Source organism: Colletotrichum chrysophilum, assembly GCF_026319265.1.
Source record: "Colletotrichum chrysophilum strain AFK26 chromosome Unknown scaffold_109, whole genome shotgun sequence".
In the NCBI taxonomy this organism is placed as follows: Eukaryota; Fungi; Ascomycota; class Sordariomycetes; order Glomerellales; family Glomerellaceae; genus Colletotrichum; species Colletotrichum chrysophilum.
Genome location: NW_026517396.1, coordinates 72,801 through 89,089, shown reverse-complemented (window position 1 = coordinate 89,089; position 16,289 = coordinate 72,801). Strand labels below are relative to the sequence as shown.

Below are 16,289 nucleotides of genomic sequence, written 5' to 3'. Positions count from 1 at the left end.
AGCTGTTCCCTTACTTGGGGACAGGAAGAGACTTGGTGCAGTCGGTAAGTTCGTTGATGTTGTCAACACCGAGGAGACTAAGACGCAAGTACTCTCTTGAAAACGCCTACCAAATGTTAGAACTCATGTCACATTATTGAGATGATGTCTGAAGATAAAAACATACCACGTTCCAGGCAGGCTGGCTGTCAGCGAAAGCCTTGAAAGCCGGTCCACTGCGAGAGTCCTGGGAGAGGACCTTGTCGCTGTTGAAGGTGAAGACGTTGGAGGGGGCACCGGCCAAAGTCTGCGAGTAGAAGAGGGTATCCCAGACGGCAGGGGTGGTATCCTGAGGAGCACCCGCGCGGGCCGGGTCAACGGTCTTCTGGGTGGAAGCGGTGTGGGCGCCGACGAGGGCTGCAAGACCGGGCGGAGAGATGGTCTTGTTTGCGAAGATTGCAATGAGCTTGTCGACCGGGTCGTTGACGTCCGGCAGCAGACCGTCGGGGCAAGCCGTGGAAGAATCCTTGCGGCCGATCAGGGTCTTGACCCTGGGCCCCTTGGGGCACATGACGGTGCCGCTGTTGGCGGCGAACTGGATCAGGTCCGCCATGCCAATACCGTACTGCTTGTACTTGTTGAACCAAGTCTGGGTCTGGGTGACCGCATCCTGGAGACCGTCGTTGAGGGCGCGCTTGATCTCAGCAGGGGCGAGAACAATGGAGCCGTCAGCACCACCGCCAGGACCGGTGACAATACTCCAGCCGGAGGCATCGTGGAAGCCGAGGCGAACGGCGGCGCGGGCGGGTTGGGTACATCCACTTCCGTCTGCGAACTTGGTGGCGAGCTCGTCTCCAATGTGCTTCCAGACGCAGCACTTGTCGGCGGCACATTCCTTGCTGCCGAGCGCAGGAACGGCGCCCTGGTACTGATCGGTCGACTGTCCAGAGGCGGAGGTAGTGAGGATATTCTTGATATCCTTGCCCGTCTGGCTAAGAGATGAGTCGGGGAGGGTCGCAAGATCGCCCAAGGGTTGGTCGCTGATGGAACCAGCTCTAGCATAGAGCTCATCCATGAAGCCCGGGGCAGACCAGCCGGGGTAAGCGGAAGAGGTGGCCGCAAAGGCGGCCAGGAGCATAGCTGCGTGATGCATGATGAATATTAGAACTGACGGCTCTGAAAAGAAACGAGAGAAAAACGAAAGTAAGTGACTGTATCCAGCGAGTGACTTGGTGTTGCTTGATGAGGAAACAGAAGCCTTGGCAGAGGCGAGGACCTCCAGTAGATATACCTCGAAGAACTCAGCAATGGTCGAGGGGAATATTCGACACATTTCCGGCTTGCCACCACATCACGTTGAGCTCGGTCCCGACAAGAACATTCTCAGTCGTTGGTCTGTAAGACATCATGTAGCACGGCCGTGATCTTTCAGTCCGAGGGCCCGCCAGCCACAACCCGCAGAACAGTATTCTGGCAGATGAGATCCTCTGAACGTGCGAATATTAGCGCATGTGTCAGGTTGTAGTCGGGCTGCGGGCAATGCACTTGCCCGAATAGCCATCCTGTGTGGCGTTGTCAGCGTCTCTATCCGATAAGTTTCTCCTGCTTTCAAACCCCAATCCAGTACCCCTGCTCCTGCAGGTGCCGGACCTAGGAGAAACCGCCTCAAACTTTCTTAGGTCCAGCGCTTCTTGCCATATTTGGGTCTTGCGTCAATGGTAGAGATCGCCGAGCTGTTCATAGCGCCATGCAGGGGTGCAGTCGTTGGTACGTGGGCTGTCATCTCAAATTGCATCTACCTTCAACGGTACAACCGCTCTATTGGCGGGGAGAACAGTTTCTCGTTTACTATAGTAGCTTATCAGGCACGTTATTGTTGTGATCGGCGGCGATCACTGCTGAAAATAAAGATCGGGATCTTTCAGCTGGCAAGCTGGTGTATGCTTACTTCCCCGGCACTAGGACTGGCCATGTTGAAACCAGGCATCAGTTCGCTCGACTTCAAAGGATCTATGGTTCAACCAGTCTTACTGCTGAAAGTTTCCGCGAGTCATAATGGTCCGATATTGTTGAGGTGCATCGTGACCATGTGCTGGTGGTTCGCAATGAGACGACCTGATCCTCCCACTCATCCGTCCGGAATTATCTGAACAGTGCATTCATCTCATAGACCGGAAAGCAGTTCGTTCGGGTTTATGGACGGTTGTACGGCAAGCAGTGGTAATCGTGCTCGAAACCTCGCAATACCTCGCAATCGCTCACTCTCCCCCTCGACGCTGACGTATTCCACCGGACGTGCCCAGAGCCTCGGACCTCCGACCTGACCCGTTCCATCAACGTCACCCAACCACAGCTCGAGCTTTGGAAATTGCGACACGCAATTGGAAGAAAACCGTCGTGGCCAGAATATGGAAAAGAAAAGTCCACAGGCGGGAGCTAATGCACGGGTCGGCCTTCGCCACCATTGCGGTTGTTGCACCATCAATCCAACCTGCCGGGATGCCGAGACGAGGGCAACATAGCGGCGGCAACTTAACCGGAGATAGTAAAATCACAGTGCCGGTCAACGCTCTCTGAAAGGTGCCGATCTGCCTCGGGTCTAGCGCCACAATAAGCCCGGACCGAAGTAGCGTATTTGGTTCCTCCGGCAGCACCAGAGGCTTCCTCCGGGAGACGGCATTGGAGTAGTCGGCGGGTAACCGGCTTCTAAGGATTTCGAGACAGGCATTGTATCGGTAAACCAAGTACGGGTTTTAAGAACTTCAGGGCGATCACAACGAAGTGAAACTTCGAAACAAAGAGGGGAAAATAAAGACCTCAAATAAGGTTGTTATTTTATGGGGATTCTCAGACATGGTTAATTATTACGGTTACTGGTTGGCAGCGGAGATCTTCAAGACAGAAGGGAATACCACAGCCACGAGTGTGGCTCAGTCGAAGTGTGGTCCGGTGGTACGCGTCACCTCCCGCAATCGCACTCATTGGTCAGCCCAATTCTGTGTCAGTGACATGAACAGACCAGAGTCCATCGTTATTTTCTCTTTCGGACACAACTTTTGGAAGCAGATATCTCTAATATTTCGCAACTTGCTCGCCTTCGATTTAATTTCTCACTTCCCTGGGGTTTCTCCCTGGATTAGTATACGACGCGGCCTTCTAAGCATGTTGAGATGCTAGCTTAAAGCACCTTAAAGAATTCATATTGACATGATGAGTTGAGGCGTATTCACCTCCTGGGGAAGCCACATTACAATACGCGCATCTGACGCGTCACGGCACCGGGCACCGTTTGTTCGGGGTAACCACATGGCATATTTGTCTAAGCCATCATTCTCAGCCGCAAGTGAAATTGTCGTCTGGCACTAGTGCCTTCACGGAGGAAAGAAATAACATAAATGCTATTCAGGAATCTGAAAGATCTAGTCGTAGATTCAATTTGCTGTGCTTAACGTTTTCCATACTACTACCGAGCTAATCTCCTCTCGCGCTTTCTCTCTCCGTCGAATATTCAAAAGCAATGCTGAGCTACGTGAAGAAATCAGAAACCACATGGCTTGTTTAAACAGACTAATACGTGGCCAAGAAGAATAAGGGGGCAGCTCGCCGTCTCTATTTCACGATTCACCCTGAAGGCTTGGCGCATTTCTTTTGAACCTGCATCATTTCCTGGCCGTATTTTGTGGCCCTTAAGAAGCATTTAACACTCGCTTGTATCATCAAATCTGTGACGTCAAGTGAATCAGACCTTGAAAATGACTGACCTTCCGATTTATGCGCATACGTCGCTCTTTCGTTTACGCGGAGTGTACCATCTTTCGTATTGCACTACCGTTTGATTAAAACTGACTCACATTACTCCATGTCAGGGAAAGATCAATCTCCTGTGATATATTAACATTGCCCGCGGAGCCCCTAGACCACATGCTGTTCTCATGCTTCATACTACGCCCTTAAGATATGTAGTGAGTGCCTGAGAACTGTACGCAAAGTTTAATTCATTGCTGTTCTATCCAAAACATCAAGACCTTTTAATCTACTTGAGGATCTAACGGCTCTCTGGGCCATTGACCACCTGCTAGGAGGTCATTTGAAAAGACTTCCGGGTACAAGTAGGCGCGTATGGGCTCGCCGCATTCTTGCGTTCCACATACTCAGCCTTTCGCAACCAAACTCAACCAAACCCATCGTCAACATGGTATTTCGTCCCATCGCCACCCTTTTTCTCACAGTTTACGCCTCGGCGACGTTTGCGGCCTCCGTCGGAGATATGTCCGGCTTGACCATTGAAGCGCGCGGACCCGCATGCCGCTCTGGCTTCATCCAGCCTGGCCATGTTTCTGGGGAAGTTTGCGTGCTCGATGCCCAGCCTAAATGCGGCAACGGGCAATACCTATCTGAGCAAGATGATTGGCTTTGGACGTATCATAGATCCGAAAAGAAGTGTTGGGCGGATGTACGTTTAAGATTGCCGTCTGAAGGAGCTTCATGCCTGACATACATCTCATAGTATCAATGTTGCATCAAGAGTCAGGTGTGAGGTGATTTGAAATGGTTTGATGTTATCTATCTTGCGGATACATATAGCAGCGTAGTAAAACATTACTTAGGGCTATAGTAATGGAACATAGCATAGTCGAGCAACGTTTGCACCGTTTATCCCGAAGCACAAACACCTAGAGTGGCCTGAAGCCCTCAAAAATCGGGTAACCTGGTTGAGCCGGTTCTAGATAGTTTATATGGGGTTGTTGATGTAAATCTCTATCAGGCCCCTGGCTTTCTCTAGCCTAAGCCATCCAGGCCCTCGTATGTTTCCCATTCAGAGTCATGAGGCAGTCGAAAAGGTGTGCCAGCACGCGGTAACCTGCTTTTAGAAAGTATGAAAAAAATGTTGTAAGGGAAGAACGATCGTGCCCTCGGCTGCCTGCAGATTATCGCTTGTCAACGCAAGTTATTCGACCACGCCGTTTGGGCTATGCAATGCTAGTACGACATCAAAGCATCCTAGTTCAGCTTCTCAATTTTATCTCGAACATCTCACAGTGAACACTGGAGAAACCTTTGTCTTTGATCTCGATCAATAGCATTGTCCAGCCCGGCCACCTTCAAAGCCGGGATTCGGTAACAAACCACGCACAACCAACACAGTAGACATCCAAGGCGCTGTCTGATACGATTGTCTTGAATTCAGCTTCTTGACAGAAACAAAAGACACAGAACATATGACTTGGTCGCCCATGTGGTGCAACTCCACTGGTGTTGCACCAGGCAAAGTGGCCACCTCTCTCTGTGATTCAGACACACAAAGGAAGCATTTCGACCCCAAGACACTTAACTGATGCAAGTCTATGATGTTTCCAAGATTTCTTACAGCACTTCCAAATCAAATCGCCATACCAAACATGTTTTTACGTCCCCGACGATACCGCAACTCCGACGTTGAGCTTGCCCATATTCGCATAGGGGAACCCTATCAGCCTCGTCCAAATGTTTATGCTCCCCAACGCTCAGAATACAGGCTCATCTGCAATGGGACTTCCCAACGGAAGCGGTCATGCTGGACAAAAAAGCCTAGACTGAGCACATATATCACACTTTGGGCAGTCGGCTGTTACGGTATCTGCGCGCTCATCATGTAAGTTCCCCCTTCCTCTGTTGTACAGTCGTACCCTCCCACCAGGATCATGTTGACCCCATAATAGTGGTACTCTTTTCTATTGTCTCATCCTTCGACCACCCAGAGAAACATTCTTGCAACCGTTCCAAGAGATCTTCTTCAATACCCCTGAGGACTCGGGGTATGCCTCGAAAGACTATGTTTCTACATGGCTCAACAACGCCACGTCCCACGCGACTCCTGCTCAATGTCACTCTCATAACGACTACTGGCGCCCAGTACCTCTGTTTTCAGCGTTATCTGTAGGGTGCATCGGCATTGAGGCTGATGTATGGCTGAGAAACGGCGATCTTTTGGTCGGTCATGATAAGCCATCGCTTTCCCAAACCCGGACTCTGAAGTCTCTGTATCTCGACCCGCTGGAAGAAATCCTTGACGCTCAAAACCGTGAGGTCACAGAGGGGAACAAGACAAGACGCGGCGTCTTTTCTCTCCAAGACAATACCCAAATCATCCTCCTCATCGACGTCAAGACCGATGCGAAGGAAACATGGCCCATCGTGCTCCGCCAGCTCGAGCCGCTCCGTGAGAAGCATTATCTCACAAGCCACAACTCCTCGGCGTCAAGCGACACCACAAACCATCTGCGCGCACCTTTGATCGTGGTCGGCACCGGAAATCTAGACATGGCAACCCTCGTCGCTAATCACACAGACGCTACAACCACATACCACGAATACCACGACACCTTCCTCGACGCACCTTTAACCGACCTCCCCGCAGCCAACACCACCAACGAAACAACGTATAACACGACCAACTCCTTCTACGCCAGCGCATCCTTCAAACAAGCCATCGGCTCCGTCCGCCTCGGCTTCAGCCGCACCCAGCGCGACAAGCTCCGGAGCCAGGTCCAGGCAGCGAAGAGCCTCGGCCTGCAGCCGCGGTACTGGGACATTCCGGACTGGCCGCTCAAGTACCGCGATTACATCTGGACCGAGCTGAGGGCGGAGGGCGTCGAGATTTTGAGTGTGGATAACGTGAAGCATGCCGCGGGCGGCGTGTGGTATGGGGCATACTTCGCTGATGCGGTTGCCATGACTGCGATTCCGCCAGCCACGTTCTTGGTTATGTCGGTTGTGTTTTGGAGGGCTGTTTGGTACTGGCGGTATATGTAGGCACGTGAACGGCGTGGATGGTATAGATACGGCGGCGTTTTTGGCACTGGTTATGGTGTTCTTGTTTTCTGCACTAAAATGTTTGCCTTCTGGGCCTATCTGTTTCAAACTGTGCAGCATGGAACCGGTGTTGGTGTTCAGACTTTAGATCAATGGGATCACCTGCGCAGACTCGGAGTTCGTTATTTGTCTTGATCAGTGTAATACGCAGAAAGGTTTTACACGAATGTACCCCTACGTTCTTCGGGGGCGTCGCAGGTTGTACGGGCTGGGTCTGATGGACGATGAACCAGGGCCGGACAGTAATCCCGACCACTTCCTTTGTCCATCGAAGGACGATTTCAGCGATCCGCTTTTACGAGCATATGCTACACGTCCACCAAGTAAACCACACCCAAAATGCGTGATTCATCTTTCATAAAGTCAGAACTCGCCTTCACAGTCCGCAACCACAGTCTTCAATTCAGGAGTACCATCGCCGTCTTCCTCTCACATCTCATTCCCAACCACGGCCCCGGCACTCCACCTGTCCCTCACCCTCCTCCTCGCATCCCTCACAACCGCCCGCCTCGCCATCCTCGCCACCCCGGACCCCCTCATCGAACACATCGCCAACACAAACCCCCCAGCCTGGCTCAGCCCGCAAGCCTGCCATCCCCGCTCCAACTTCCCGTCCGCTCCCCCCGTCAACGCGACCGACCTCCGCGAGGACGCAAAGCGCTTCTGCGCCCGCGCCGCCGAGCTCGTGCCCGTGATGCGTCCCAAACAGGTACTACGTGGAAACGGCCTCGGCGTTTACAGCGAGCAGCATTTCCAGCTGGAGTTCCTGCATCCGTGCCCGCACCGCGATGTAAAGGCGCAAGACCCGGAGGATCCGATGGGCGATGGGATACTGGTCAAGGGGCAGAGCTGGTGTGTGGAGCTGTTGGCTGGAAATCGGGACCGGTGTAAGTTGGACCCTTGGGAGGCTCGTAAAAGGGCGCGGACTGACTTGTCACAGGCAAAACTCCGAGGCAAGCGGCTGTGGGCGGAATGAGGATTGCTGGGTGCGTGCTGTACACGACGGGACCGGGGCACGTGGGCCGGTCATCGTAAAGACGCAAGATGGACTCGCTTGGGAAAGCTCAAGGCCAGTTGGGAATGGGTTCTCTTCTCTGTGCGCGGTGGTTCAGGCTGTCCAAGCCATATGACTGGTATTAGTGTACGGAAATGGTATTACTTTTAGATGGTGGCTCTACGTGCAACCGCTGGATCCTCCAAGTCTATATATATCGTGAGCCCGTAGGTCTCCATGCAGTCCAAACGCCAATAAATGCCGCGCTTTTCCCTCTCATGATAGTCACACATACTCGTCCCATCATGACACACCTCCCCCTTTATCCTTCTGCTCTTAAGCCTTCCCACTACCAGTCTCCTGCTCAAAGTCTCTCGCCTGTGTCTGCTCCTCCAACACACCAGTCGTCTTCTCCCCATCAGCCGCCTCCGCCGCCTCCCTCTCCTTCTTCCGCGCAAGCCTCGCCAGCGCCTTGGCCCGCTTACTCTCGTTCTTCTCCTGGTCCTCGCGCATCTGCTTGATCACCGGACTCTTTGCGCGGATCCGCTCGCCGTAGCGCCAGAAAATAATCGGGATCGGAATCAGCGCGAGCTCGAGCAGGCCGCACAGCGTGCCAGCCCACTGCGGCGTCAGCGCGCGGTACATGCTCGGGCCCGCGAGGGGGAGCGTGCCGCCGAACATGCTGCGCATGACGGCGTTGCCGGCGAGCGCGCTGGCGGCGTAGATGCCGTACGCGCCGGCGAGGTAGTTGCTGCCGTAGATGAAGGAGATGGTGTTGCCGGCGCCGAAGGGGATGCCGAAGGCGATGGGGACGGCCCAGTGGATCGTCTTGGGCAGGCAGGTCCAGGAGAAGACGAGCTGGCCGATGGGGGTGAGGATGGCGCCGATGGTCATGACGCGCGCGGTGGCCTCGGGCGGGACGCGGCCGGTGACGGGGTCCTTGGGGTGCGCGTTGATGATGCGCCGGAAGAGGGGCTCGCTGAGGATCGCGGCGATGGTGCCGACGCCGATGCCGAGGAAGGCGAGGCCCGAGGTGCCGGGGCCCCAGCCGCGGTGCTGGGAGAAGACGATCGGGTAGGCGACGAAGCAGAGGTATAGGATGCCGTAGATGAGGGAGATCCTTGGGTAGAAGAGTTAGCATTGCTAGGTGTGAGTACCTGGGTTGGTGGGTTTTACCAGATGTTGAAGAACCACAGGATGGGCTCGGTGAAGCTGAGGACAAAGGGGCGGCTGAGGTTGAGCTTGATGAGGTGCAGCTTGGAGACCTTCTCGTCGTAGCGGCACCACCAGCGCGGGTCGTCGGTCTCCTTGCGGATGCGGGCGGCCTTGCGCTGGAGGATGGTCGGGGCGTAGGTCTCCTTGAGAGTAAACATGAGGCAGATGGCGAAGCCGGCGATGATGAGGACGACCCAGTTGGTCCAGCGCCAGCCGAGGTACTGGAAGACGAAGCCGCCGATGAGGGGCCCGGTGACGGGGCCGTTCAGGGGCGCGATGCTGTAGAAGGACATGGCGAGGGCGCGGTACTCCTCGTCGGCGATGTCGACGACGGTGCCCGGGCTGTTGGCGATGAGAGCGGCACCAAAGAGGGCGCTGTCATATCATGTTAGATGTCATCAGAGTAAAGAGTGCTGGAAAGGGGGATGGACATACCCAAAGAAGCGGACGACGATGAGTGTCGTCAGGGACTTGGCCAGACCGCACGGGATGATGAGCAGCGCCGAGATGATGAAGCAGACGACGTAGACGTATTGTCGGCCGTACAGCTCACTCATCGGGGCGACGATGAGACTGCCGGCGGCGAGACCGAGGAGGTAGGTCGTGACACCCAGTGTCGCGATGACCTGAGACGACTCATACTCGATAACAAGACCCGGGATAGACGCCGTGTAACTTGTGCTGTAGAGGACAATGACCCAGGTGGAGAAGGACACGACGAAGATGGTCCAGGCACGGTACCACAGCGGCCAGTTCTTGGGGTTTTCGGGGTCGCCGGGCTCGAAGGTGACCTCGAAGTCGGGCGGGCGCGAGGCGGTGCTGCCGATGCTGGTGCCGGTGCGGGTGTAGGTGATGGGCTCCCGGGCGGCGTGCTCGATCTCGGTCTCGAGATCCGGGGTTAGGGCGTGGGAGAGCGGCTCGAGGGGGTCGGTGTCGGTGGAGGAGGTAGACAGGGCGCGGCTCCGGCGGCTGTGCCGAGACTGGACGGTCTTGAGAGGGCGGAGCTGCGGCGAGTCTTGGCCGGAGCTGGTCGTTGTCGCGGTCTCGGCCGCGTGGGACCCCTTTTCCGGATCGGGGGCGGACATTGTGTGCAGTGGAACTTTACGGCGCGGCCCGGATGTAGCTGCTGACTTGGTAGGCGAGGTTTCTCAAGCTCAATGTGTTGCTCTCATGAGATGAGCCGAATGCGACGCGCTCGTGCTGCCCGACGTTGGATGTGACGAGAACGGATGACGGAGGCGGCGCCGGGCCTCGGGAGACGAGTTTTGAACGTCGCAACCAGCTTACAACACTTGACTGGAATGGCCAATGATGCGCTTTTATCTGCGACTGACCGCGGAACGAGCGCGTGAATTACAATGGGGAACTGAAGAAGAGCGATGAGTCAACAATGAGTGACCTTTTGGTAAGAAGTATGCATTCCCCGGCCGCGAGAAAACGAGAGACGAGGGAAGGAAGAAGATTGAACAGAACCAACAAAAATTTGGGCAAAGCGGCCCGTCAAACGTTTGTTGCTGGTCAGACAGACAAGGTAGACGGCCCCTCTCCGTGGAGCCCAAGGGGTGCAGGACTTTGCAGGAGTGCAGATGGATGGTGGGTGGTGGTGGGCAGCCCGCATCCGATCCACCGGGGCGAAGGGTGTGATGGGGCGCGATGTGGGTAATCAAGGCACGCAATCGGAGGCGTGGGTGGGCATTCTGGAAAAAAGACGTGGGCGATCCCGCCCTTTCTGCGGCCTGTCGATGGGACTTTGGACTGTTTCTGTGTGCGTCCCCTTGGGAATAAACGGCGGGGACTAGGGGTCGTGTCGGTCGATTGGGGCCAAGATAGCCGGTGTTGGAAGGCCGGCCGAAGCAGAACCATGTTGAGGGCCCGATTTGTGACCTATACATAGTATTCGTGCGGTATATGGATGATACCTTCATTATCCGATATCAGGGAATGTAATGGCGCGTCGTCGAGAAGAATGAACCGAGACATCCAGGTCCATGCAGCCAAAGCGCCTGTTCAGGTAGGTATTCGACGCCCTTTTCCGCATCATGACTGCCTCTCTCTCCATTTGGGTGATTGCTGCTGTGAAACGAGACGGCAAAGTGACAAATTCCGGTTCGTTATCAGAAGAGCCAATCTTTTCCTCGAGATGAATAGGAGGAGTGGATACTCAGCCGAGGTCCGCTTTTGGACCCCACCTCCCTTCTCCAGTCGTGGCCAAGTCTCCCCGTGGGAATAAGCGGCAAGCGGGCAGGCCCAGGCCAAGCCGGGAACACAAGAGTCATGACCTGGGCCGGCTCCAACAGCAGGGCAGCTAGCAACACTCCGGCGAGGGAGCTGCATCGCAAGTGCTGAGGACATGGTTGTGCGCTGGCGGACGACGTTGGAAGATGCTGTTCCTCCCTTATGAAAAAGAAGCATCCGGCCGTCAATCGTCTAATGACGTGAAAGCATATCGAGGGATACCACATTGAAAGTTTTGCGGATTGGGCCCTCCGCATGGGATGTGGAACCTGTCACGGCGGCCACCAGGCGTCCCTGTCCAGTGTCTCGACCACAAACTGTGTGGTCGCAATTTATTTCCGGAGCAGGACGGCGCTTGCTTCTGGCAATTCGGGCTCCATCCGAGACTTCTCTCTTCTCTTTCGGCGGGGCGCTGCCCGCGGGAAGGCTGCCTGCAGCGGGCAAACACGCTTGTGAAGGTTCCCTCTTGCTCCCATCGTCTTGGCAAGCCACGCCGGCGGCAGTTGTGGTTGAGAGTTGAGAAGCAAGCAGGTCATTCGTCTGGGGAGGTGCAGTCACAGTGCGTGCGCCGTGACCGTTCAATTGATAGTGTTCGGCCGATGATGAGTCGCTGAGTCTGATGTGCATGGAAGGATGAACCTGGCAAGCTGCACAGTGACAGAGGGAAAAAAAAAAAGGGAAAAAAAAAACCAGAAGCGATAAGCCATATCGACGTCGGTGGTCCGAGCTTTGGCCAGCCGTTCCTAATCTGGTTCTGGATGGAAGGTGCATCCATCGCACAAGGCTTCCCGGGTAAAGTGGGTCGTCGGAAGTGTCATCTCCGCTCTCGGCTCCGATCAACGAAGATGGATCCCTCCACAGTGTTTTCCCACACTCTCGCTCACGCGCCGTCTCACATCAGCTTTCGGCGAAACCACACCTCCCGTCATCCCGAAGCCGAAGGAGGGGCAGGAGTGAGGTGAGTGAGCATGTCAGTCAGGCGACTGACGGCTGAAACAGCCATGCAGGTGATTGTGAAGATGCCTCGCATATGCAGCAGTTCATCTCTCATCAGCTTAGTGATTTCATTCGATACGTTCAATCAACGTGGTGTTTCTTTTGCCATTGTCTGTGACCCGCGAAATTATCAGCGGTCAGCGATTATCAGCGGCGGGGTGAATCCGTATCTCAAACCACGCTCGGAACCGCGGAAATCGTCTGAATGCCAATTCCTATCTGCAAATTAGTCAACCAACGTCGTCATCCTACCGGAGAAAAAAACATAGGCCACGCCAAGCCGGTCGGCGTTACAGGGGAATTTGGAGCTCCATCTGAAAACCTTATCCGGTGAGCCGCACAGCAACATCCACGTCCCTTGGCTCCCTTTTGGCACCCGGCCCACTTCCCCGCGACAGTTCTGCCCTCCGTCTTTGCAGAATCCGGGGTTTGGGGTTCGATAGCCCTCCTGGTTCTTTATGGTATCCAATGAGACGCCTCGACGAGACGTTGGGGCGCGGAGCGGATCTTGCTAGACGACGGCTCGGTTGACGTTGCCCGTACCCTAGATCCTGCTGCAACGATGCCATGTGTACATTTACCCGGCAGATCGGGTCGAGAATAAGTAGGCCCCTCAGAGCCGGGCCCCTGGGTTCGGGATCAGGGCTCGACTCGGTCCATGTTGGCTAAAGTTGATCGACATGGCATCGCTGGAGAAGCCATATGTTGACGAGGCGGATGTGGTGGTGGACGAGAAAGATCGCAAGCATGTTTTCGTTGAGAGTGACATCTCGCTGGAGCAGAGAACGGCTGAAGCTCGCGTCCGGTAAGATTCTCAATGACGATTATCGCCATGGTCCTAGCTGAGAAGGCGCAGACGCAAGGTCGACTGGCGGCTGATTCCCATCCTGGGCATCCTCTACTCCATCGCCGGTCTGGACCGCGTGAACCTCTCCAACGCACGTGTCGCCGGCATGAACCAAGATCTCAGTTTCGATGTCGGAAATCGCTACTCTATCGCCCTTCTCGTCTTCTTCATCACGTACTTCCTCTTCGAGCTGCCCACCACCCTGGCGCTAAGACCCATCGGCCCGAAGATCCTGCTCAATGGTCTGGTCTTTAGTTGGGGCATAGTGATGCTTGGCATGGGCTTTGCCAATGACTGGAGAGTGATTGTGGCTTGTCGGATGCTCGTCGGGATCTTCGAGGCCGGGTTTCTGCCGTGCTGTATGTATCTTTTGAGCAGTTGGTATCAGCGATACGAAGTTCAGCAGAGGCAAGTGATCCTCATGCCAGACATCCCTTCATCACCACTGACCTCTGAGACCAGAATGGCGCTCTGGTATATGATCAACCTCTTCATCTCCGCATTTGGCAACATCCTCGCCTACGCCATCATCAAGCTGGACGGAGCTCACGGTATCGCAGGATGGCGTTGGATCTTCATGCAAGTCAACATGCCACCCGCTTCCCAACCCAACTAACCTCTCTCAGCATCGAAGGCGCCCTGACAGTAGGCTTCTCCTTCATCGGATACATCTTCACCCTGCCCTTCCCAGACCAGCTCCTCGCATCCGGAAAACGAACCGCCTTCACCCAGCAGGAGATCGAAACCATCCTCGACCGCGTGGAGCGCGACCGAGGCGACGCGGAGCCCGATCCCTTGACCTGGCAAAAGTTCACGAAGCTCGTCGTACGCTGGGAGCTGTGGGTGTACGGCTTCATGTTCCTTTGCTGTTCCGCGCCCATCTATGCCTTCGCCTACTTCATCCAGATCATCCTCACCACACTGGGCTACTCCACCGCCGTGGTCTTCCTCCTCTGCGCCCCGCCATATCTCTTCAGCATCATCTGGACTCTCCTCGTCGCCTACGTTGCGGATAAGACGCGGTTGAGGATGCCGTGGATGGTCCTCAATGCGGCCATCACGCTGACGGGACTTCTCCTAACGGCGTATCACTCAAACAATGGTGTGAGATACTTTGGTAAGACCGTCGAGGATGCCAATACCCGCCGCACGCATTAACTCTTTCCAGGTGTCTTCCTAGGCGTGTCCGGCTGCAACGGCAACCTCCCGACCATCATCGCCTTCCAATCCAATAACGTCCGCTCCAATAGCCGGCGCTCGGTAGCCAGCGGCGTGCAGATGCTCTTCGCCGCCATCGGAGGCATCTACGCCTCGTGCACCTTCATGCAGCAGGAGTACCCGACGTACCGGACTGGCGTGTGGTGCGCGGTCGTGACGCAGTTCTTGTTGATCTTGTTGGTGGCGTTGATGTGGTGGTACTTTAGGCGACAGAACAGGAAGGCCGACGTGCAGCGGGTTCCCATCCAGGATGATCCGGCGTTTAGGTATACTTTCTGAGGCAGTCTGGCTCAATGCCGTCGGAAGTTGATTTCATCGCTCGCTTGTGCTTTCCCCATTCTTCTGAGACTGCAACGGTTGGTTTGTTGCTGGCCAGGTAGGACAAGGGCTGCATCTGCCAAGCCAAACTTCCCGAACGTCAATGTCCATTACCCCTCAATAATATCTACCCTTTGCCTCCGTCGAGCAAGCTGTCGACCTGTATCTTTCTAATTCCTCTCTTTCTCACGCGAAGAACGGTCAATCTTCTCTTTCCCCCCAACATGGAGATCATTCTGCCAGTCCGAAAACCTCGCGAGAACAGCCTTCCTTGGCCGCCCCCAAGACCTTCTCTACGGCCAGCCCTCTCTGGGAGACCCGGCCCAGAAACCATTCCCCATGAAATCTTCATCTGCATCATCGAGTCCATCATAGACGATACAATCGCATTTCTCGCAACCAAAGACGACCGCACCAAGAAGATCCGAGTCGTCGAGTGCACCGACACCCAGGCCCCCGATGCAAGCCGCTTAGAGGTCGGAAACCAAGCCAGAGGCTACGAGGACTGCATGGAAATCCTCGAGATGTCCCAACAAGACTCGAAGGCACAGAAGAAGCGATACAGACTCCTTCGACTTCCCCTCGGTACCAGCCGGGCAACTCGAAACGCAGCACACCGAGGAATCTTCCCGTACAAACTCAAGACTGGGGAATGCGTGCTTGTGGTACGCAAACCTCTCTTCAATGCGGAAGTGCCCTGGTTGATCTGCCCCGAGATAGACAGCTTCTACATACCCGAACAGGACTCGGGATTGGCTTACACTCAGAGGTCCCTTATTCACATACTCGATGCCGTGCGAAACCCGCTGCCTGGTGATAAGTTGCTTGTCAACTTTCTCCAGCACATCGAAGTAACTGGCTTTTCTCACTTCACTGACAAGTATCGCCCTTTCGTCGAAATACTGGCCGCTTTGCCGAGCCTTCGGATAGTTCGAGTGGGCGCGGCGCCGCCGGCTCATATCACGCCACTTCCCAAGAATCACTCCCACGACGGCCTTGAGCCCGTTTTGAGCCACCCTACTCAAAGTGGTTGGGCGCTCACCAGAGGATCCGACTTCTATGAAAACACAAGGCCGCTGAGGGAGAGGAACATTCCCATCTGGCTCACGGCCTCTCGAACAGGGGACTGGGCCGAGTTGGTGGTCACACCCGATGGACCGCGCCTGTCTTACAAGACCAATACGTTTATATGCAAGACGTGGGCTCCCCATCATATGGCGTTTAGATTCTTCAATCACGGTGATGATGGCGATCCTTGGTACCTAGAAAAAGCACATTATGCCATTCGCTCGGATCATCGTGGCAGGTCGAAACTCATAGAGAAGAATCACAGGTGTATCTGGGAGCGAAAAGGTCAGCAGAGGTCCATAGCACTCTGATGCTTTCTTCGATATTTCAACCAACCCCAAAGGATCGGTGGGCTGATCATTTACGTCTCAGATGCAATGCCTTACATCCCCTGGGACATCACCATTCACATCTTCGGGCTTCTCATCGACGAGGTGTTGTCCTCCCTTTCATCCGACAAGCCTATTCGTCTGAAGCTCCGCTCGCGCGGCTTCTCCTTCTTGGACCCGTCACCATGTGGCGATCGCCTTTCCGTCAGATTTTACACGCGGCGAAGGGAACTACCTC

General features: G+C 55.0%; 6 protein-coding genes across 6 annotated transcripts; 4 read left to right on the top strand and 2 right to left on the bottom strand.

The window, feature by feature from the left end:
• Nucleotides 1-10: 10 nt before the first annotated feature.
• On the bottom strand, nt 11-1,132 carry COL26b_010328 (uncharacterized protein; the record flags this gene model as incomplete). The annotated part of the gene is made up of 2 exons (XM_053183034.1): nt 11-106; nt 167-1,132. The coding sequence occupies 2 exons, from the start codon at nt 1,130-1,132 to the stop codon at nt 11-13; spliced, it is 1,062 nt and encodes a 353-aa protein (XP_053033020.1).
• Nucleotides 1,133-5,463: 4,331 nt separating this feature from the next.
• Nucleotides 5,464-6,771, top strand: COL26b_010327 (uncharacterized protein; the record flags this gene model as incomplete). Its single annotated transcript, XM_053183033.1, has 3 exons — nt 5,464-5,527; nt 5,581-5,611; nt 5,718-6,771. The coding sequence occupies 3 exons, from the start codon at nt 5,464-5,466 to the stop codon at nt 6,769-6,771; spliced, it is 1,149 nt and encodes a 382-aa protein (XP_053033019.1).
• A 78-nt stretch (nt 6,772-6,849) lies between these two features.
• On the top strand, nt 6,850-7,807 carry COL26b_010326 (uncharacterized protein; the record flags this gene model as incomplete). The annotated part of the gene is made up of 2 exons (XM_053183032.1): nt 6,850-6,948; nt 7,214-7,807. 2 exons carry the CDS (start codon nt 6,850-6,852, stop codon nt 7,805-7,807), a joined length of 693 nt encoding a protein of 230 aa, XP_053033018.1.
• Nucleotides 7,808-8,161: 354 nt separating this feature from the next.
• On the bottom strand, nt 8,162-10,125 carry COL26b_010325 (uncharacterized protein; the record flags this gene model as incomplete). The annotated part of the gene is made up of 3 exons (XM_053183031.1): nt 8,162-8,945; nt 9,002-9,415; nt 9,476-10,125. The coding sequence occupies 3 exons, from the start codon at nt 10,123-10,125 to the stop codon at nt 8,162-8,164; spliced, it is 1,848 nt and encodes a 615-aa protein (XP_053033017.1).
• A 2,826-nt stretch (nt 10,126-12,951) lies between these two features.
• On the top strand, nt 12,952-14,615 carry COL26b_010324 (uncharacterized protein; the record flags this gene model as incomplete). The annotated part of the gene is made up of 4 exons (XM_053183030.1): nt 12,952-13,076; nt 13,128-13,669; nt 13,765-14,235; nt 14,287-14,615. The coding sequence occupies 4 exons, from the start codon at nt 12,952-12,954 to the stop codon at nt 14,613-14,615; spliced, it is 1,467 nt and encodes a 488-aa protein (XP_053033016.1).
• Nucleotides 14,616-14,878: 263 nt separating this feature from the next.
• Nucleotides 14,879-15,509, top strand: COL26b_010323 (uncharacterized protein; the record flags this gene model as incomplete). Its single annotated transcript, XM_053183029.1, has 2 exons — nt 14,879-15,423; nt 15,497-15,509. 2 exons carry the CDS (start codon nt 14,879-14,881, stop codon nt 15,507-15,509), a joined length of 558 nt encoding a protein of 185 aa, XP_053033015.1.
• Between the last annotated feature and the right edge of the window lie 780 nt (nt 15,510-16,289).